General features: G+C 46.1%; 1 protein-coding gene across 4 annotated transcripts in view; it reads left to right on the top strand.

Annotated features, from left to right (window-relative positions):
- The window catches only part of NOTCH2 (notch receptor 2), a 133,462-nt gene that overhangs the window by 91,345 nt on the left and 19,557 nt on the right, over positions 1 to 22,560 (top strand). For 3 of the 4 annotated variants that reach the window (XM_036452551.2, XM_045586972.1, XM_036452552.2), the window contains 10 exons: positions 1,886 to 2,119; positions 6,976 to 7,086; positions 11,561 to 11,753; positions 12,882 to 13,027; positions 14,506 to 14,619; positions 17,197 to 17,316; positions 17,702 to 17,854; positions 18,180 to 18,408; positions 19,182 to 19,383; positions 21,005 to 21,158. In XM_036452551.2, coding sequence (XP_036308444.1) covers positions 1,886 to 2,119; positions 6,976 to 7,086; positions 11,561 to 11,753; positions 12,882 to 13,027; positions 14,506 to 14,619; positions 17,197 to 17,316; positions 17,702 to 17,854; positions 18,180 to 18,408; positions 19,182 to 19,383; positions 21,005 to 21,158 — 1,656 coding nt within the window. Of the gene's footprint in view, positions 1 to 1,885; positions 2,120 to 6,975; positions 7,087 to 11,560; positions 11,754 to 12,881; positions 13,028 to 14,505; positions 14,620 to 15,926; positions 16,064 to 17,196; positions 17,317 to 17,701; positions 17,855 to 18,179; positions 18,409 to 19,181; positions 19,384 to 21,004; positions 21,159 to 22,560 lie in introns of those variants that run through there. The other variant, XR_004990499.2, reaches the window with a different exon arrangement.

Genomic DNA, 22,560 nt, shown 5'->3' with positions numbered 1-22,560 from the left:
CTCCGCCTCCACCACAATAGTGGCCTGGCCTGGACATTGCCATTTGGTGTCCGTCTCTTTTTGGGACAGATTTTGGCAGCGGTGAGTTTCCAGCTGGCTGGCCTTCCTCCTCTGGGAAAGGGAAGCCTTCCAGCTGAAGGCTCTTTTTTCACTGGTGCTCCTCAGCGGGAGGCTTGTTGCTGTGCTTCTTGAGGGAAGCGATTAAACAAAGGCCCAGGAATCTGAGGGCCGTTGTGCTCAAGTGCAGAGGCTCCTTGCAAACAACACCGCATGCCCTGGGAGTCAGGTGGTCCTCAGACAGGTGCGAGAGCTCCGAGTCCTCCCTCCTGAATTCTGCCACTACCATGAAAAAGAACCCGTTTATAAATATTTTGCATGTCTGGTCCCCGACCACAGTTCCCATTTGGGAGAGATCTGACTAAGCCAAACATCCCCCATTCCACATGTGCTTCAGCCCAGACCAACAGTGAGGAAATGGACTAGATGTTATTAGAGAAGAGGATTTTTCCAATTTCTTCTTTATCCCACGGCTTAAGAGAGAAAGAAGTTAGGCATAGATTTAAAGATAATTTCTTAATTTTAGGAAATGGGTCCTTAAACAGTTTTAAACATTATGTGCATTTCTTTCTGATCAGAGAAAAACAATTTCATGGAAATAAATGATCACTGTTTCCGTAGTATTGGAGCATCACCCCTGACGAGGCCTACTTAGACAAGGCCCCGTCAGAGGACCCCGTACCCCCTTCTGTCTTCATGAACTGTTGTCTGTGGTTGGAGGAGTTCCGGGTTCTGTCTTCCTCTGGCAGGTTATGTTCATGGAGAATAACCTTCGGGGGAGAGAGGTGAAACACCTGAGTCATGCTGAGAAGGGAGGAGAGCCTTCCTGGAGTCTCCGAAAAGAGATTTAATGTCAAGTGAAGTTTTCATTTGTTCCGGTTTCATTTAAATCCCGTAACTTGTTCGTTCATTTTATTCAACAAGTCTTTATAGGAAACTTACTATATAGGCATAGTACCCTGGGGACAGTTGAAAGAAAAAAAGAGAAGTTTTTTGTTCTGTAAAGTCAGAATTAGGAGCCCAGCCAATGTGGCTCAGTGGTTGAGCATTGACCCATGAACCAGGAGGTCACAGTTTATTTTATTTATTTTATTTTTATTTTATTGATTTTTTTACAGAGAGGAAGGGAGAGAAAGAGAGCTAGAAACGTCGTTGAGAGAGAAACATCGACCAGCTGCCTCTTGCACACCCCCTATTGGGGATGTGCCCCCAACCAATGTACATGCCCTTGACCGGAATCAAACCGGGGACCTTTCAATCCGCAGACCGACGCTCTACCACTGAGCCAAACCGGTTTCGGTGGGAGGTCACAGTTTAATTCCCCTACAAGGCACATGCTCGGGTTGCAGGTTCAGTCCCCACTATGGGGTGTGCAGTAGATAGCTAATCGATGTATCTCTCTCTCATCAATGCTTCTATCTCAATATCCCTCTCCCTTACTCAAAAAAATAAAAATGGCGGAGATAAGGTCTGTGGAACCATGAATACAGTCTCTGTATATTGGATTTGGGAGGAAAGGAATATAGAGGTAAATATACACAGGAAAGGTATTGAGAGCTATTCCCCACTGACACCCAGTACGGAGTGAAGATGCAGTTGAAGAGGTATTTGAATTCTGCAGATTTGATCTGAAGAACTTCATTTCATGCACAGCTCTCTGGGCCTGCCTTATAAATCAACGCCAATGGTCAGTGTCGAGCGCTCCTTCCCGAAGGGTGAATTCAGGCATGGGGGCTGTAGGGGACGGGGATGTGGCTCCATGTATGTCCGTCCCAGTGTGGGGTATCTGCCTTGGTTCTTAAGCCTCCTTGGTCCCGTTCCTTCCCAGGATTCACTGGTGTGCTGTGTGAGGAGAACATCGACAACTGTGACCCCGACCCCTGCCACCACGGCCGGTGTCAGGATGGGATCGATTCCTACACCTGCATCTGCAACCCGGGGTACATGGGCGCCATCTGCAGCGACCAGATCGACGAGTGTTACAGCAGCCCCTGCCTCAACGAGGGCCGCTGCATCGACCTGGTGAACGGCTACCAGTGCAACTGCCAGCCCGGCACGTCGGGTAAGCCCACCCCCTCCCTGTTTCCTTTGGAGCTGTTCCCGCGAAAACGCGTGCAAACCTGTAAAGTAGGGGTGTCGAACTCAATCAGAGAAGGGGCCAAAATCTAAAATCCAGCCTAAATCATGGGCCGAATGGTTTACTGAACAGTCATAAACTGTCATTGTGATGGAAACGCAGCGGAGTGCAGTGATGACAGCGCGGTGCGGGCCACATTGCAAGGCCTGGCGGGACGGATTTGGCCTGCGGGCCTTGTGTTTGACACATGTGCTGTAAAGCATGCTCTGTGAGTCTTTTTGAGTCACACGGTCAATGGTCGCCGGGATGCAGAATCCCAACGGATTGGGATAGTGCTCGGAGAATGGCAGTTTTTCACCTTGATTGATACGTTACAATCCAAGGAGGAGACGTATTTGGGTTACATGAAAGCTATTGGTGATGGATTGGGAGGCGGGGGAAAGCAAAGAGAGGGGAAGCTCCGGGATTGGATAAAAAGTAAAATGAGCCGGGACCGGTTTGGCTCAATGGATAGAGCGTCTGCTTGGGGACTGAAGGGTCCCGGGTTCCGGTCGGGGACATGTGCCTTGGTTGCAGGCATATCCCCAGTACGGGGTGTGCAAGAGGCAGCTGATGGATGACTCTCTCTCATCGATGTTTCTGGCTCTCTATCTCTCTCCCTTCCTCTCTGTACAAAATCAATAAAATATATTTTAAAAAAAAAAAAAGTAAAATGATAAACACACACTTCTTTTACCAGTTACTTAGGTGGGGGCAGGATAGTTAGTCAACAATTAACTCGGTAACAATGAGGGGATTTGTAGTCTCTGCAGAGCGGTGTCTGTGGCTTTAAGAGATCTGGAAAAAGAAAAATTACTTTGACATTCCAATGATATGTTGTCGTAATGCAAAAAGGTAATAGGCTCAGTTAAGGTAAAGGTTGACCTTGTCAGGGAAGCTCCCGGCCTAGGTGTGACTACCCACCATCACTGCTTTTAGTTAAAGTTTTCATTTCAGACCCTCCTTTGTGGTTCCTTTAGGTTTTTGAGTTTGCAAGACCGCCATGCAGGCCTCCCCTGAGCCTGCCAGGTCAGCATGTGGCCCCTTTTTCGCCCGCAGAGTGCTCACTGCTTCTCACACACGATTTACACAGATGTCTCAGACTTCCTGGGCGGACGCTCACATACCTAACTCCCAGTCCTTTTTCCCCAAGAAGCTCAGCCAAAGCCACAGCCAGAAACATCTCTGAGGGAGCTGGCTCCAGCCAGGGGAGAAATGAGAGACAATGGTTTCTCAAAACTGGTGATTTTATGCATGTGTTTCCCTAAAAGAGGCAGACCGCTTCAAAAACCTGCAGTTATTCTCTAAGATGAAAAACCTTCTTGCTTTTGTGGCTTGATGGTATTGTCTTTTTCTATAACCTCCACTGCAGGCTAATAAAGTTGTGCTTCCCCTCTACCCCATCCCCCCAATCCCTACCCCCTTGTCTTTCCAATCTTTTTCTCTCTATTTCAGAGTCCAGTATCTTTATTTATTTTTTTAAAAATATATTTTATTGATTTTTTTACAGAGAGGATGGTAGAGGGATAGAGAGCCAGAATCATCAATGAGAGAGAAACATCGACCAGCTGCCTCTTGCACACCCCCTACTGGGGATGCGCCCACAACCAATGTACATGCCCTCGACCGGAATCGAACCTGGGACCTTTCAGTCCGCAGGCCAACGCTCTATCCACTGAGCCAAACCGGTTTTGGCAGAGTCTAGTATCTTTAATGGGAAACTTTTCTCCTGCCACTTGTCTCGGGTGGGCTTTGGGCAGTTGTGGGGCCTGGGCGGGGGAGGAGCGCATTGCAGCTCCCCATCATTGAAAATTAGAATGCGGAGCCACCATTCCTCATCCGGGCTCCTCGTTTCCTGACTCCAGTTCATTCTCGCTGGCTGGGAGGGCAGGCTGCTCCTTGCTGGGGGTGTTGGATTACTTGCTCGGGCAGCAGCATTTCACAGGTTTCGCTGGGAGGCATCATCATGGTCACCGCTGTGGTTAATGGACAGAGAAGCACTGTGTCTCAGATCAAAGGGAAACGGACCAGTGGAAGATTAACTAGCGGGTGCCCTCGTCAGAGCGGGACCTGCCAACACAGCACGCTGATTTATCGAGAACTCCCTCTCCCTTTAAGGACAATGGCCTAGGTGGGGGCAAAGGTGGGGAGGTGGGGAGCTGCCCTCATTTTACTTTGTTCTCTCCAAACGCATTCCTTCAAACTTGTCAAGGGCCCTGGGCTTCTTCCAGGACCCCGCACATGCCAAGTTTGAAAACAAAGTCCTTTTTGAGTTGCTCAGCATATGAAAAACATCCCCTGCCTCTCAGTAGAAAATGCCTCCCCCCTCCCCACGTTTAGATAACTCCCCGGCAGGGCTGAATGGATCTTTGTGAAACCCTCCAAAAGCGATTGGCTTCCGGGCTGGTCCCCAGACGTGAGACATTGCAGTCAGAAAAGGAATTTGAGAGAGATTTACAAGCGACTGAATGGATGCCTGTAGGACGGCGGGGCTGTGCTAGGCCGTGGGTCCCAGTGTAGCAAGCGCCACTGGAAACCCCTGGAAACCTGGGGCGTGGTGGGTGGCAGCACGCGGTTTTCTCTGGGATGGTCATCACTGTGGCAGGATGGCTCAGGTGTGTTACCTGGGGGGACAGCGAAGGCAAGGTGTGAGGCGCTGTCACTGAGAAAGGCAGGAAGTAAGCTGTGAGGGGTGCACAGGCACAGAGAGGGGGAAGGTCCAGAATCTCTCAGAAAGCTGCCAGCCTCGTTCCTGTGGCGTCAGGAGCATTAAAGCAGAGACACCCTGGCAACATGAAGGCATCTTGTAGTGGGCGGAGAAAGGCCCGGCCTGTAGGGCCCTGGGGAAAGGACCCATTCAAACAGTCCTTATGAATGGACTCTGGAGTTCTAGAGTAAGAATCCACGGCCCATGCAGAATGCTGTCCTTGGTGGCGGGCTGGGGTCTGGATGATGTGTAGATGGTAGGGGAGGAACTTTACAACTTGCTGGTGGTCCTGTGGTTTCTCGCTCACTGGGCACTGAAAGTGGGTGCACCACCTGGAATCGCTTCTTTCACTTGTGCTCTTATGATGGGACACTGTTGTTGTTTTTTAAATATATTTTTATTAATTTCAGAGAGGAAGGGAGAGGGAGAAGGAACAATATCAGTGATGAGAGAGACTCAATGATTGGCTGCCTCCTGGGATCGAGCCCGCAGATAGGGCATGTGCCCTTGTCCGGAATCCAACCCGGAACCCTTCAGTTCATAGGCTGATGCTCTATCCATTGAGCCAAACCAGCGAGGGTGGTGGGAACACTATTCTCAGTAAGTGACTTTTGGTTTGAAGTCACAGAATCCAATCTGACTAGCTTAAAGAATTATTAACAAACAAGCCAAAAACAGTAAAACAGCAGGAAGAATTTAGTGAAAGCAAAAAAAAAAAAAGGCATCTCATGGGTTTCAGGGGAGTTTGGAGCAATAGGCTTTGCAGAGATTAGCAGGAAGCAGGGCCGTCTGCAGACTGTAGCTCACACAGTCATACTCCTGCATTCCGGTGAGACAGTCTCACCGGCCCAGCGTGGGCGGGTGTCTCTTGCTGCTCAAGTAAATTTTTGGTGTAATTATTGTTAATATGTATTAATGCAAAGTGAATCAAAATGATGGCATTTTGTCATGGAAGTTTCATTTCTTAGTTTATCATCCTTACTATCAGGTTTTATTTTTTTTAGGCTTTTTAAACTACTAAGGTATTCTATGATACCCAATAAAGCATCACTAAATTCATGTTAACTATGTCATGAGATATGAGTATTTGTACCAAATAGTGCTAACAATAATGATTGGTATATCTCTAATGTTTAGTTAAAACTTTCCTAACATAGCCAAAGTCTACAGTTTGTTCTGGGAATAGACTCCAGGTAGCAGACTCCAGGAAGAAGTTAGCAGATTCTTTAAAGTTTATTCCTGAGTTGTAACCAGAATAGTGACTGTCAGTTTAAAGCTTATCTTTCCAAAATTCTGATTTTCATGTGAAAGCTTAAATTTTATCTTGGGAACACAATGCTATCAGTTTTGGGGATTTTTTTGAAATGATAGATTTACTCTTTGCCACTAATATGAACTAAATCTTTAGGTGTGAATAACCCCAGTTTGTGTATCAGTTGTTCTTTCGATGAAAATGGGATTCCATGAAAAAAAAGCAACTGCTTCTGTTCAAAACTGAAATAATCACACAACTGCTTTTCCTGGGGGGCACCTCTGAGCATTGGCATGACACAGAGTGGTCTCGGGTGTCCTTCCCAGGTCCTCACACAGAACAGTAGACATGTATACAGTCAAGGGTGAAGATGTAACAAAAGGCTAAAGTTAATCATCCGACTTCACCAAAGTCATTCTTAAGTGAGCCTGTCTTTTTCTCCGGTTTTTGCTGCGAGAGCCCGGGTGTGATGGATCCAGTGCCCACCGCTGCAATGTGGCACCGCCGCTCCGATTCCCACTGAGGCGCCCGTAGTCCCGCCGCCATGGCTTCTGCCCCTGAGTGCAGATGCTAACGCACTGAAAAAGGCGCCCAGTGGCTCAGTGCGTGAAGGAGATCGCCTTGCCCTTCTGATCCCGCCGGCAGCATTGCTGCTTTCCCCAGGGCTGGCTGGATACTCTAGCTTTCTTAACCAGTTAACTGCCACGCGTCCAGAATGGAAACCATCTATACGTTGATAGACCCTTGTGGTGTACAAAGGGCTAACACTTGGGGTCCCAAGCAGACGTCCTTGATATTTTGGTGGTAATATTGCATGTTTCCTCTTTGCCCTGATCCTTGCAGGTGTTAATTGTGAAATCAATTTCGATGACTGTGCCAGTAACCCGTGTGTCCACGGCGTCTGCATGGATGGAGTTAACCGTTACAGTTGTGTCTGCTCGCCGGGATTCACAGGTAATGCCCCTGGGTGTTAGGAGGTCGCACTTTCAGCCCCATTGCTTTGGAAAAAGGCATCTACAGCAACATTAACTTTTTAAACGTGTCCTATGTGTTTTTCTCTGGGAAGTTTAGACTTTTGTTCCTGTGCTTCTCTGGCCCTGTTTTCTACTCACAGGCCTTCACTAAGCTGTAACAGGAAACGTTTCATTCGTTAGGGGTTTTTAGATCCTGTGTGTGTAGCCACCTGAGAAGAACTTCCAGTTACACCTAGAATGTGTCACTCACTGTGCTTGAGTTAGGTTTTTCTGTAATGGCATAGCCTACGTAAGATTCTTTGAAAACACTCAATGCTCTTCTCTGAGTACTGCTTCTAATGGGAGCTTGTTGGAGGAAGTCAGAGCCAACCTCACATGGCCAGTACAACTGAGATTTTTTTTTCCCCCCAAGAGGAACGAAGTAAGTGCCTAAAATAAAATTGGCTAGAATCCTTCCTACAGTATAAGCAGCTAGAGCATTACACATGTACACATGTGTGCACACTCGTTTTCCCTTTTCTCTCTTTCGTTCATCACATTTCCTCTATCGTTTACCCTCCTGACCCAAAGTTCTAGAGGCTACTGAGGCATCCTGAGGCCCCTCACACCCCCGAGGGCATGTGTTCTGCCTGTCCTGTCCTCCCCAGACTGTGCCACGCACAAGCAAATGGATGATGTAGCCATTTAATAAGTACCACGTGGTCATTTGCAACCAATGTGAGAATCTTCCCTCAGAGCTTTTCACCATGAGGTCAGAGGCAATCGGAGCCAAGCGCTTGCAGGGGATTCGCATTCCTCTGCATCCCACAGTGCTTCTCTCCTGCTGTGCCTGTGTGGGTGCTGGGAGGAATGGTGGTGGCCCCAGGGTCGCTGGAGCCCATGTTCAGTGGGTGATGGCTCCGAGGACGGGTGTCATGGAAGCTCTCCTAGTTAGGGCCCCGCACTGATGGTGGGAGCGGATGTGCTTCTCGGTCCCAAAACTTGTTACCCCAAGACTAAGTGGCAGCCAACAGACACACAAGAACTTCTGCCAGATGGGATATTAGGTGCATTTTTGTTAAACGAGTAATAGGAAGGGAATGGTTGTCATTTATTAAAGACTTATTTTGAGCCAGGCATTAAACTGAGTGCCTAACCTCATGTAACTGTCACTGTTGTTATCATTCCAACAGCACTGATGAGAAACCCAGAGCCTGCAGCTGGGATCCACCCCAGGGGTCCCACTCCGGAGCCCGCCGTCGCCTCAGTGGGTGCCGGTTGTGGTTTCTCTTTAGGTATATGAGCCTTGGACTGCATTTCTCCTTTTTCTTTTTTGGGGAATGTCAGTGAATCATAGTCTCTCTTTTTAACATTCAGCAAAGCAGGAAGGTCAAGGAGGAAGGACATAGGCTAAAAATATTCTAAAATAAACTTAAGGTGTAGCATGAGACTACATAAGCAAGAAATGGAATGTTTTGATTCCTGGGTGGTACCCTGTTCTTGGAACTCTGTTTGGAGTTTTTTGTTTTTGTGTGTGTGTGTGTTTTTTGGGGGTGGGGTGAAAAGAAGGGGATTGAATCAGCTGCTGAAAATAGAATCATTATGGTTTCAAACTCAGAGCTATGAATGTGAGTTGCTTTATTCTTTCCTTTGTTTTATTTTAATGCTACTTTTTAAACATATTTAAGAGAGTTTTTTAAATTAAATTTATTGGGGTGACATTGGTTTCAAGTGTACATTTCTATAACACATCACTGTGTACATTTCTATAACACATCACTGTGTATTCCATGGTGTGTTTACCACCCACAGTCATAGCTTCTTCTGTCATCATATCTTTGGCCCCATTTGCCTCCACCCATGCCCCTTTCCCTCTGGTAACCACTATACTGTTTGTGCCTATGAGTTTTTGTTTATCTGTTGCTTCCATTTTTATATCCCACATAAATGTCTATCAATGTTTGAAGGATAAAGAAGATGTGATATATATATATATATATATATATATATATATATATATATATATATATATATATATATATAGTGGAATGTTACTCATCTGTGAGAAAGTAGGAAATCCTGCTACTTGTATGTGAAAATATGGATACACCTTTAAGGCATTCTTCTAAGTGAGATAAGTCAGACAGAAAAAGACCAAGTACTGTGTTATACCACTTATATGCAGATTAAGAAAAGGAGTAGAATGGGGCTGGGAGAGGAGTAAGGGGAACTGGAAAGATGCTGTTTAAGGATACGAACTTGCAGCTAGTAGATGATGAGTTCTGGAGGTCTAATGCATAGCGTGATGATTATAGCCAACAGCATAATTTATTATAAACATAAAGTTGTAGGAGAATCAATCATAATTATTCTCACCATAAAAAAAGAAATTATATTTATGTGACATGATAGAGGTGTTAGCTAACCATATGGTATACTCATATTGCAATATTTAAATGTATCAAACCTTAAACTTACACAATATTGCATATCAGTTATAGCTCAATAAAAAATTAACAAAATAAAAAAGTAGCTAGGGAAGTTTTATCATCCCCATTTAACAAGTGAGGCAACTGAGAGAGAGAGCTCAAATCCATTTTACCAGCTAAGGAATCTCACAGATAGGACCTTTCTAATCACCTTTGTGACCAGTGTCAAACAAATGGTTGGCACTGAGGAAACACTCAGTAAATGTTGCTGAATAAATGACTATCATTCAAATATGGGACCTCTGACATCCAACCCCAGATCCCCGAGTCCAAGCTATCCCATGATTTCATTCGTTAAACACAGGGTGAGTGAGAGACTTTGGTTAGCTTCTGGTCCAGTAGTCACTGAGCCCAGGAAGGTCCGTAGGTTTGTGCTGGGCATTTCTGAAGCAGAGGAGAAACTCCTGAAGGATAGGATCTGGCTATCCTTCAGGTCATGTAGCAGACTGCACAAGGATGCACTCAGCTCTCAGCTAACGATGGCTTGACAATTGATTCTGGAAAGAGTTTTAAAAGCAAATGAAGAAAACTTGGAAGGAGTGGCCTCTGAGGAGATGCTTCCAAAAAAGGACAGAAAACGAAGGCTTTTCCTCTCGCCACCACGTGGCAGGCTCAGGATAGCTCACATCTTGATTCCATTGGCACACATCTAAAAAAAACCAGAGGTTGAGGCGAAGGAAGTAGTATTTTAAAATAAGTTATTAATACAACACTTAAGAGGAAAGCAGCAACCGCCACCAGATTATGGGTCTTTACCACAGGAACCACCAATCATGGTTTAGAGAGCAATGGAGGGTGAAAAAATGTTAATACCCATACTTTACAGGGGTGTGTATCTGTTTCATTTGGAATTTCCTGTTCTAAATGCAGGGTTACTCTTTCTTAAAGAAAAATGCATGGTGGTGTGCGTGTTTTTCTGAGTCAGAACACTGTATTCTTTGAAATGTGTCAATCTCTTCATATGTTACGTGTTGTCACTCATTTACAGAATGATGGGTTATTTTAAAGTTTTATATCATTTTGGAATCTATAGTTGAATCTCAGTTATTCAGAATGTAACAAAGCAAAACTCATATAACTGGAGAACTCTATGCAGCTTAAAACAATAAATGCTAAGGTTCCAGCAGGCTTCTTTTCAAAATGCAATCTTAGTTATGTTTTAGAGGATGAACCTACTCATTTCAATTTCACATATTCTGAGCATTTACATGATGATAAACTAATAATTGTCTACATCTCAGAATGTAGTGTTTGAACCACCTGTAGAATTTAAAATGTGCTTTGCTGGACCCTACCCATCACAGTCCATGGGGGTGGGGCCTAAGAATGTCCTTTGAAAAAGGTACTTTAAGCAACCCTTTTTGCACACGTACGTTTGAGAGCCACTGGTCCAGATGGAAAGACCCAGCTATCAGAAGACAGTAAGATTATACTTAGAATATTCTTCTTCCCGAGACAGATAAGGGATTAATATGACTACAAGTGAAAGCAAAATGGCTTTCCTTTTTAACCACATTAATCATTGCATTACTATCTCACTCACTAAGCATCCCAGTTCATTGATATTTACCGTCTGGAGAACTGTAAGAGGTTGACTAACCGGAAACAATGAATTTTCGGTAAACCAGCTGAGAATGGTAGTAAGATGAGCTTCTTTGGAAGTACTCAGAGCAACATCGAGAACTTCGGTAATGTTGATGTTGTCCTTTTAAACCCTTGTGAAGCTGCCCCTTTTCCAAGATGGAGTGAAAAAGGAATGTATGTCAAAACATGACACCCGCATTTTGATAACTTTTCTTCGTATCAGAAGACGCTGCTGCCTGCTCCTCCTTCTCCTGGCACCATGTGCTTTTGGGTGTCTCATTCCTTAAACGAGTTCCGTTGGGCACCTGTGCAGATGAAGGTGTCAGCACAGTATGTCTCATTCCTATGTCTGTTCCCTACACGTTTTGGATTTGACCAACAACTTGCCCCCCTTCTTTACAGGGCAGAGATGTAACATTGACATTGACGAGTGTGCCTCCAATCCCTGTCGCAAGGGAGCAACGTGCATCAACGACGTGAATGGCTTCCGCTGTCTATGCCCCGAGGGGCCCCATCACCCCAGCTGCTTCTCGCAGGTGAACGAGTGCCTGAGCAACCCCTGCATCCACGGGAACTGCACCGGCGGCCTCAGCGGGTGAGTAGCTGCCATGTGGGCATCGTTTCTTGTTGACCGGTGCCCAGGCAGTTGGGTTGAAGTTCTGGCTGTACCTACAGAAGTCAGTCAGGGGCCTGAGATGAGTTAGACTGAAGAGTTTGGTAGTCAGTATTGTAGCCTTCCAAATTGTCCTTTGTCCTTCCCTCCCATGGCTGAGCAGGTGGAAACGAAAGAGGAATGTTGTCCTCGTGTGAGTAGGCAGCACATGGGAGGAGTTCAGGGTTGTTTTATGAGTCTTTGGCAGGTGGGAGAATGAAGAGGGTGTTTAGAGGCAAGTGGGAAATCAAGTCATTTCCCAGATGGATTTTCTCAGGATTCCTGCTTCAGTGTAGGGCAGCCTTCAAAGCATCCCAAACCATCACATTTTTCCTGAAAATCGCCAGACACGGAGGCCACCATCTCCTGATACAACATTCTAAGTGCTGATGATATGCAAATTATGAACAATGTCCATGTACTTCAAATACCTTCATTTGGGTCCTTTTTCTGTTCAGTACCCTGGGTGCTTTCTGCAGCAGGGTTTCCGGTCAGAACAAAACATATCTCAGAAGTCAGACTTTCTAGGAGATCTTCAGAGTGGTTCAGAGTCTCTGGTACTAATCTACTTCCTGGGTGTCTGTTGTGCCTCAGAAACAAATGACCCCAAGGTTTGCTTTTAGTTTTGCTTTAAAAAAAAATTTTTTAATTCTTTATTGTTTAAAGTATTACATAAGTCTCCTTTACCCCCCCCCCATTGACCTCTTCCCAGCTTTCCCCACCCCTAATTTTATATAGATATTTTTTAAAAACCTGAAGATTTATCCATATTAATGACTTTCAGATTGGTCTAATATGTTGTACCAATCATTCTCTTTACATATGAAAGCTCAGTGTAATTAATTAGTTTCTCTAGCATCTTTGTGAGCCAGGGAATCACCAGGAAGGAAGGTCATTCCACCTGAACCACACTGTATTCATGGTGACCCATGTACCCAGAAGAGTAGAAATGAGATTAGCTTACCTTCATCTCCTCTTTCTCTCATTTCTTCACCACGTCCTGTATTCATCTCTGGCTCAATCGTACCTTCATTCCCCATAGTAAAGAATTCTGTTCGTTTGTTTTTTCAGATACAAGTGCCTCTGTGATGCAGGCTGGGTTGGCATCAACTGTGAAGTGGATAAAAATGAATGCCTCTCCAACCCCTGCCAGAACGGAGGAACTTGTGACAACCTGGTGAACGGATACAGGTGCACCTGCAAGAAGGGCTTTAAAGGTGAGGGCAAAGTGCCTGTTTCCCTCCCCCTTCTCTGCCCTTTGGTTGGTGCGTGTTGCTCGGCTCACTTCTTTCCTTCCTTTTCTTCCCCTGTTCATTCACACTGCAAACATAATTTGAGCACCTAATATTTTTAAGGCACTTGGGCAGTAAGAACATAAATAGATATAGATTCTACTTTCAGCCTAGCAGAGAGGCGAGCTATTGAAGGTGAGCAGCCGAAACTTCACTTACACGACTTCGGACAGGTGTTGTAATTGCAAGCTTCTTGATGCAGGTTTGATCCTGTGGTAATTCAAAAGAGAAATTCAGAGGAGAATGAAATGATTGTCTTGCTGTCATTCCTACAGCAGTAATTTGGAAGGATTTATGTGTTCCAAACCTTCCAGCAAATTCTTTCACACAGTGAGATACCCTTAGATACATAGTTCCCCATGGCCTTCTGGAAAAATACAGAATAAGAGGGGTATTGTGTAAAATAATTTTCGAGTTGTTACTGTTGTATTTCTGCCATCAGCTTTCTCTTGGAAACTCATGAGAGAGAAATCCATGGGTAAATCATTTACATTTGAACTGCTCTAAGCACTTAGTTTTCAAGTTCCTCACTCAAAAGTGGTGCCAGGCTACTAGGAACCAGCAGTATATTTCAGGGGCATTTTATTTGATTAATTAAAAATGTCCTGAAACCATAGTTTACTTATTAACTTACTGATATATTACATTTGCAAAAAAAGCATATAGATTTAAAAGCACTTTTATGTCTTTATCTCGTTGAGACTTACTGATCAAACAAAATCAAAACGTACAGTCCCATATTTGTATGACTGTTGAATAGCCAGCCATCTGCACTCCCAGGTCATTTTTGTAATACAGTGCTCTAATTCCTCTATTTTAAGGCTTCATTGAAGATGCAAAGGTGTGCAATAGTTGGGTACTTTTCTGTTCCCATAAGTGGCTCTTGACGAGTACTTTTCTCTTTTTTATAGTGGGAGTAGAATTCCTGTCTTGATTGGGAGGAGGCAGGCAGTCCTATTTTATCAATGGAAAAGGGAGCATAACTCAGAAGCTTTTATTAATGCATTCAAGGATATCACTCCCCCATAAAGCATACCCCCTTTTTAAACCCTGACCAGATAGTTTGTGTACAGAGAGCTTATATTTAGACTGAGCAGCAGATTTTTGCTCTTAATGAACTTCTTGGTTCATTATTGAGAAGTTACTTGTACTGTATTTGAGGATGCGTTAGACTTCCAGGATATCAGAACACACCTTAACGAATTAAGCTCTGTTTTTTCACTTGCCATATTGCAGGGACTTGCCACTGAAACCAAGGAACAGATGTTCCGGTGGCCTGAAGAAATGAATGCAATTTCTGAGATGTTTCATGTGTACCACTGAGAGGATCGCTTAGTAATTCAGATAATAGGAGGCTGACAGAAAGGTTCACGGCTTGGGTTTTCCCCCTTTTCTATCCACAGGCTATAACTGTCAGGTGAATATCAACGAATGTGCTTCAAACCCGTGCCTGAACCAAGGAACCTGCCTTGATGACATAAGTGGCTACACCTGCCGCTGCATGCTGCCATACACAGGTGAGCCCTGAAAGCACGGGGATGCTCGTCTCCCCTTGTCACTCCACACCTCGGAGTCTCAGAGGTGGGATCTGGGGGGCTCCCGCTCGGAGGACTCACCCATCGCCTGTCCTGCCCTCACTCGCTGGGTCTGGAGCTCTGAGAAATCACTGTGACCTCCCTCGTGCGAGTGCTGGGAGGATTCATTGCTTTCTTGGCTCTTTAGGGTCTGAGGTTTTTTTCCCATCGTGTGTGGTTGGAGCTGATGGTTTAGTCCCGTGGTCGGCAAACTGCGTCTCGCGAGCCACATGCGGCTCTTTGGCCCCTTGAGTGTGGCTCTTCCACAAAATACCATGGCCTGAGCGAATCTACTTTGCAGAAGCGGTGCTAGAAGTTTAAGGTTAAAAAATATGGCTCTCACCAAAGAAATTTCAGTCGTTGTACTGTTGATATTTGGCTCTGTGGACTGATGAGTTTGCTGACCACTGGTTTAGTCCATTATGGTGAATGGATCAGTGTCTCCATGGACCATGCTCTTAGTGTTGGTCTCAATAACAAGGCTACCACTTATTGCTAATCCACTGTGTGCCAGATACTGTATACACTTTGAATTATTTCTTCTAGCGCTCACAATAACCCTACAGGGAGACCATTTGATACGTGAAGAAGCTGAGGCAAGAGAGGTTACTTGCTGAGGGTCACAGAGATGGGTGGTAGATTTAGGATTTGTCCCCAAGTCCCTGAACCCAGAGCTTGTCCTCTTAACTGCCATTCTTCTCCTCCCAGTCCGCACAGCTGTGTCTCATCCAGAGAGGTAACACCCTGGATGGCGCTCACACACAGAAGACACGCTGTGCCTCCATTGCGTGCCAGATGGTCTTTGTTTCAGGTGGTATCTCAGGAGCGTGCTTGGGCATGTCTGCTGTGTTCTCCTGCCTCGTTACTGCCATCCATCCTGTGATGGGTTGTGTTTGTGTGGCTTGTTGACCTCCTCGACATCCCATTTTCTTCACGTCTGGGAACAGAACAGACGTGGGGGATGGCGTTGCACGGTTCTGCAGTGAGCAGCATGCGGGCGGGTGGCCTTGGCCTTGGGCTGTGCACAGTAGCTGTGTCTTGTGACTCTGAGCAGTGCAGAGTGGCGGGTGGCCTCGAGCATGACCCTGGGACCTGGAAGATTTTATGCTACTTGTTCCCTCTGCCCCGCTTTAGAAGTCAAGTTCGTGTGGGGAAATGGCCTGTAGCCAGCCTGGTGGGTAAAATCAGAGTTACCGAGATCCCCAGCTCTCCCCAGACGAAGATAGTCTCCACCATGTCATTCATTTCACAGCGACAGTGCTAACCACATTCACTGGCAGTGAGAAGTTCATCTCACAACCATAGACTCAATATTGACGGCTGTGGGGAGATGTAGGGCAGACGGCACTCTGTGCAACCACATCATAGACTTGTCTGAGTGTAACTTGTGTGTACAGTTCATGTTGAAATTACTCATTCTGTCTTCTTGCTCTGCAGATACTAAAGGAATAGTTGACTCTGTGCCAGCTGTTGGTTTTTCTTTAGATTAGGGTGCCAGTAAAAGAATCTCCTTTGTGTGAACTTTGAGAAATTAATTATATTAGGCTGTGCAGGTGGAATCTCAGTGCTGAGTGTGGCTAAGGTTTCTGCCTGGCATTGAGTTTGGCCCCCATGAAGGCCACTAAGCAGCATCATCTTCTCTGTGAGCCACCATTCTGACCAGACACACTAAAAGCTGGTTGGGGGTATTGGTGAAAATTTGTGGTAATGTTCTTCTTTCTGAATCAAAATATTAGGATAACATTTTAAATCGAGCTAGTTGCAACTTGACTTTGAAATCAACCTCATCTCCCTTTTAATAAGAGCATCCTTTTTGTGTCTGGAAGCCTGGGCTCCGCATACAATGAGGCAGAAAACATCGGTGGGCAGATACTGATGTCATGCTGTTGCTGTCGGGATAAGGAGACATGTTGCTAGGCGGCACTCAGGATCACTTCCCTGTGTCCTCCCTCCGGGGCCTTCTGGTCAACCTCTCTGCCTTCTGGAACGGGCCAGTGGGGCTGTGAGGAATAGGAGGCCGTACCATGGTGGCTTCTTCCCTGCTCACACGAAGGGAGCCTGTGTGGCTAGGCCTCCAAGTAGCCTAGTCTTAGCTGTGGAGATGCAGGAGCTGTCACTCCTGGCTGATACAGATGTCAAATGCATGCAGCCACTCGTGACAGCAGGATGATTAAGGGGCCCCCCCCGATTGTCGCGTGCTCACTCTATGTGCCAGGCTCTAACCAATATGCACTTTGTGATCGATTTTTCACCGAATCCTCAAAAGCCTCTATGAGTGCTGTCCTGATTTCCATTTTACTGATGTGGAAGGCTCAGAGGAGATGAGTAACTTGCCTGAGGCCACACAGTTAGTAATAAAGTCGGAGCCAAGACTCGAGGGCCCCGCAGGTCTCTCAGATTCCAGACCTCTTCACCACTGCCGTGGGCATGCATTGGGAGAGCCTCCTTCGGTATAGAACCTGGGAAATGTCCGATTCTGTAGCCGGTTTTCCGTCCTGAACTCTGTCATTTGCTTTGCAGGCAAGAACTGTCAGACGGTCCTGGCTCCCTGTACCCCAAACCCTTGTGAGAATGCTGCCGTGTGCAGAGAGGCGCCCAATTTCGAGAGTTACACCTGCCTGTGTGCCCCTGGCTGGCAAGGTAACAACATGGGGAGGGAGAAGCCAAACATTTTCTCATGTGGGCAGGTCATCAGAATAAATGGAAGGCCCTGGTCTTTGTCCAGGACACAGGCCTAGGACAAGAGCTGCTACCAGGAATGCCTTAGAAAGCCTTTCCACATTGCACGTCTGTGGGGCCCTCTGGTGCCTGGAAGACTCCAGCCTGAGCCTGAAACCATGATGTCCTGCAGGGAATTTTAGCACCTGGCCAGCTGCTTGCTGGGGGGTTGGGGGGGCACAGGAGCCTTCAGGAACTTCCCAAAACAGGAGACTAACCAGAATGTCCCTGGAATAGCCCATCCCCTCACATAATCTCTGTGAAATCCGTGTCCCCAGACTGGACCACTCACCGCCTGTGTTTCTAGGTCAGCGGTGCACAATTGACATTGACGAGTGTGTCTCCAAGCCCTGCATGAACCACGGCCTCTGCCATAACACCCAGGGCAGCTACATGTGCGAGTGTCCTCCAGGCTTCAGCGGCATGGACTGTGAGGAGGACATCGACGACTGCCTCGCCAGTGAGTATGCCAGCCGGCTCCTCAGCCCCGGGGCCCAGGAAAGCACTCGGGGGGGCGCCGAAGAGCTGGCGGGGGCAACTGCCTCCCGGGGCTAAGACTGGCCACCCCGACAGCTTATCACGTGTCCTTAATATTGGTGTTTTACATTCTTTCCGAAGCTAGTCGCTTTGGGAGTGAAGGCAGAGGAATCTCTTCTAAGCATTCCCTGAGTTGCTAGGTTACTGCTCTTAGTGGGACTGAGTGCAGGTCACCCACCTCCGTGAGGCTCAGATTAAATTGCTGCTGCTGCTATTCGGAGCTCTGATTCTCGTGCGTAATGGCTTAGATCCCTGCCAGAACGGAGGCTCCTGTGTCGATGGAGTGAACGCTTTCGCCTGCCTGTGCCTTGCGGGCTTCACCGGGGACAAGTGCCAGACGGACGTGAACGAGTGTCTGAGCGAGCCCTGTAAGAACGGGGGCACCTGCTCCGACTACGTCAACAGCTACACGTGCAGGTGCCCGGCGGGGTTTGACGGCGTCCACTGCGAGAACAACATTGACGAGTGCACCGAGAGGTGAGTGCCCGTGCCCTCCAGAAAGAGGGGGCACGGCACCGGGGCCGCGGGGCGGGGGCAAGGCATCCAGGTGGGTCCCTCTCCGGTCTCCTGTCGCCCGGCCCCGATTCCTTGTAGATGTGTAGCTAGCATGGCGAAGGTCAGGGGCTGATGAGCTTAGTGTGGGTCATCTTTTATTTCTTGCTTAGGGAACAGAAAGAGCTGTAATTCAGAACAAAAGACAGCCTTCTCTTTGTCCTTTGTTCCTATTAGTTGACAATTTAAAATTTCTTATTTCCTTACAGATGTGTCATCACTGTTTAAGTAATATCTGGGAGGCTGTGTTTTTGGTGTGTTTGTTGTTTTTTTTTTGGGGGGGGGGGGAGTTACTTGTTAGCAAATTTGCTGTTTCTCTTTCATAAAGTAATCTAGAGTCAAGAGCTTTCTGTTTAGCCCTTTTCTTAGAACTGAAATTGGCTTAGGGATAAAATGAAATGTGATATAGAAGGACTGGGTAAAATTTGGAAACCTTCCCTTTCTCTGGGAATCGCTCATAAACTCAGCCTTTGAAATACTTCTTAAGCTTCGTGGTTGTGGATAGGAAGCTGGGGCTCAAGGCCAAGGGGCAACCAGTCTAGTTTGGAAAAGGGTAACATGTACGGGGCGGAGGGGTTTGGGATGCTCAGGAGTATTTGCCTCCGTAGCATCTTAGGTTCCAGGAACCTTGCTCTGTAAATAGCAGGTCAGAGGCCCGGATCACCCCGCTGATGGCGCCCTCCCTGTTTGCTCCTCAGCTCCTGTTTCAATGGCGGCACGTGTGTCGACGGGATTAACTCCTTCTCTTGCCTGTGCCCTGTGGGCTTCACCGGCCCATACTGCGTCCATGAGATCAATGAATGCGACTCTCACCCGTGCCTGAATGAAGGAACATGTGTGGACGGCCTGGGTACCTACCGCTGCACCTGCCCTTTGGGCTACACGGGGAAAAACTGTCAGGTAATTAAGTCCCCGCCCACTCACTCAGCTTCCTCAGAGCAACCAAGTTCTGTACCTATTTCCTTTCTAGGTGCATAAGCCCCTCCTGAAAGAGAAAATGCCAGGTCTCAGGGATGTCCCTGAGGTAAATCAGGTTAACGTCTTTGTAGCTAGTAAACTCCAAAATAGCGGCACTGGCAAGATTATACAGATTAACAATACAATTGTTGTTTACAGACTGAGGACTGCAAACAAGGACAGGTGGGAAGTAAGCCCATAGATATTGTTTACATTGGAAATGCAGAAAGGGAAAGAAAAGAAAAAAGAACAATTAAAAAATTAAAACTTTAAAGGTCAGGTATCATATCTAAGGGGATAAGTGTCAGGTCTTACCTTGTTGTGATATCCTCAAGCCAAGCGATTCACACATCTTTTAAACGCAAACCCCTTAGTGTCCATTTTTCTGGACTCTTAGGAAGGGCCCCTCAGCACCAACCAGTCTAGCCTTTCATTTCATGACCAAGTCAGGCCAACTCTCCCAAGGTTGCATACCGGGCACTGCATGTCATTGTATGCTGTTTTACCTCTTAAAGCCGTGGCAAAATGATAGCATCGCAGAACTCTAAAGAATTTGGGAATGAACGGCCACATTTAACGAGACTTACAGGTGCCCTTCAGTAAGGCCCTGTCCATGCTGGACGTGTACGTATCACCGCCTCTGCATATTAAACAGCCTCCTGCGGGTTCTGAGGGCCAGGGGACATTCTCGTTGGGTTTCTGCGCATTCTCCCGGGGTGAGGTTATAAATGCTGGTGGAGCACTCTGCCCTCCGCCTGTCGGCCCCTCCTTTCACAGACTTCTGCATTGTGGACTTGCCCCTCTCCCAGAGGCCACGTGAGACTATTGAGAAAGGCCCAACTCTGCTGGTACTCTTTGCCTCACTTTTTCATAAGCCTGATTTTCTCCGCTCAAAACAAGCTGTTTGGCAGCTTTTAGGCTTATGAACAGGCTTTCAGATCATTCTCACCTCAGGCAGGTTTGCTCGAGACCCCCGTGGATTCCTGGCACCGGATTGGCACAGGGAGACATGTAGTTGTCTGACAGCTTGACGCTTGCCTTCTAGCTATACAGCATTATCCTATATCCAGACATAATCATGATGTAGGGAATAGCTTAACCTAACGGGCTTCCTCATATTCTTCAATTTCTCTGGTAAGAACTGTTTAGATAGCAGAGCTAAGAGGAACTGGACTATATGAAATTATTAGGTTATTTGAGAACACTGGATCTAGTTTAAGGCTTGAGTTAGGGCTTTTTTATTATTTAATATCATTTAATTGACTTCAGAGAGGGAGGGAGAGAGAGAAAGATAGAAACATCAATAATAAGAGAGAATTATCGATCTGCCGCCTCCCATACTGGAGATTAAGACTACAACCTGAGCACGTGCCCTGACCGGGAATCGAACCATGACCTCCTGGTTCATAGGTGGATGCTCAGCCACAGCCATGCCGGCAGAGTGGGTGAGAGCTTTTGGAAAAAATTAATTAACGTGCTTTTCTTTGATTTCTTACAAGGTAGTGTAAACTATTCTCTTCGTTTCCGGTGTGTGGGTGTTGACGTGTGTGTGCCTCTGTTTCAGACCCTGGTGAACCTCTGCAGTCGGTCTCCATGTAAAAACAAAGGCACCTGCATGCAGGAAAAAGCGCGCTCCTGGTGCCTGTGCCCACCGGGGTGGGCTGGTGCCTACTGTGACGTGCCCAACGTCTCCTGTGAGGTGGCGGCCAAGAGAAGAGGTAAGCCCTGCCCCTGAGGCCCAAGGGCCACTCCCTGAAGTATTGACTGGCCGGTGGCATTTAGGGCAGGCGTTGTCATTGTGGGCTGAGAGGGGAGGGCAGGCAGTAGTGGGGGAGGGGCAAGGCTCTGGCAAAAGGGCCTGAGATGAAAGGGCAGAGGTACAGACCTAGAGATTCCAAAAAAGAAATGTATTTGTACGTCTCTTCTTTATCCATTCGTCTGTCAATGGACACCTAGCTTGGTGTTGTAAATAACACCATGATAATAATTCAACATTTATATATATTGGCTGTTGTAAATAATTCTGTGATGAGCATAGTGGTGAATATGTCTTTTCACATTCGTGTTTTCATTTCCTTTGGATAAATACCCATATGGTAGTTCTATTTTTTAATTTTTTTAAATATATTTTATTGATTTTTTTTTTTTTTTTTTTATAGAGAGAGGAAGGGAGAGGGATAGAGAGCTAGAAACATCGATGAGAGAGAAGCATCGATCAGCTGCCCCCTGCACACTCCCTACTGGGGATGTGCCCGAAACCAAGGTACATGCCCTTGACTGGAATCGAACCTGGGACCCTTCAGTCCGCAGGCCAATGCTCTATCCAATGAGCTAAATCGGTTAGGCTATTTTTAATTTTTTGAGGAACCTTCATAGTTTACAATCCCACCAGCAGTGCACAAGGACTCCCTTTTCTCCACGTTTGTGCCAACACTTGTTATTTCTTGTTATTTGTTGACTTTTTGATAATAGGCATTCTGACAGGTGTGAGGTGATATCCCATTGTGGTTTTAATTTGCCTTTTCCTGGTGATTAGTAATCTTGAGCATCTTTTCATATGTCTGTTGGCCATCTCTATGTCTTCTTTGAAGAAATGTCTATTCAGGTTCTCTGCTCATTTTAAAAATAAAATTTTTAATGTTGATTTATATGAATTATTTATGTATTTTGGATGTTAATCCCTTATCAGGTATATGACTTGCAAATATTTTCTCCCACTCAGTAGATTGTCTTTTCATATGGTTTCACTTAGATGTGGAACCTAAAAAAGAAAAAGACTTACGGATACAAAGAACAAACTGATGGTTGCTGGAGGGGTGGTGGGTTAAAAACATGAAGGGGATTAAGAGGTACAAACTCCCAGTTATAAAATTTAAAAAAAGCCATGGGGATGTAGTTTATAGCTTAGGGAATAGAGTCAATAACATCATAATAATTTTGTATGGTGACAGATGGTTACTACACTTATCATAGTGATCATTATATATATATATATATATATATATATATATATATATATATATATATATATATAAATGCTGAATTATTATCATGGTGTGCACCTAAAACTCATACAATGTTGTATGTCACTATAGTTTCATAAAACCAAGAAATGTATTT

This window comes from Pipistrellus kuhlii, unplaced genomic scaffold (genome assembly GCF_014108245.1).
Source record: "Pipistrellus kuhlii isolate mPipKuh1 unplaced genomic scaffold, mPipKuh1.p scaffold_m20_p_24, whole genome shotgun sequence".
In the NCBI taxonomy this organism is placed as follows: Eukaryota; Metazoa; Chordata; class Mammalia; order Chiroptera; family Vespertilionidae; genus Pipistrellus; species Pipistrellus kuhlii.
This window is presented reverse-complemented; position numbering and strand designations above follow the sequence as displayed.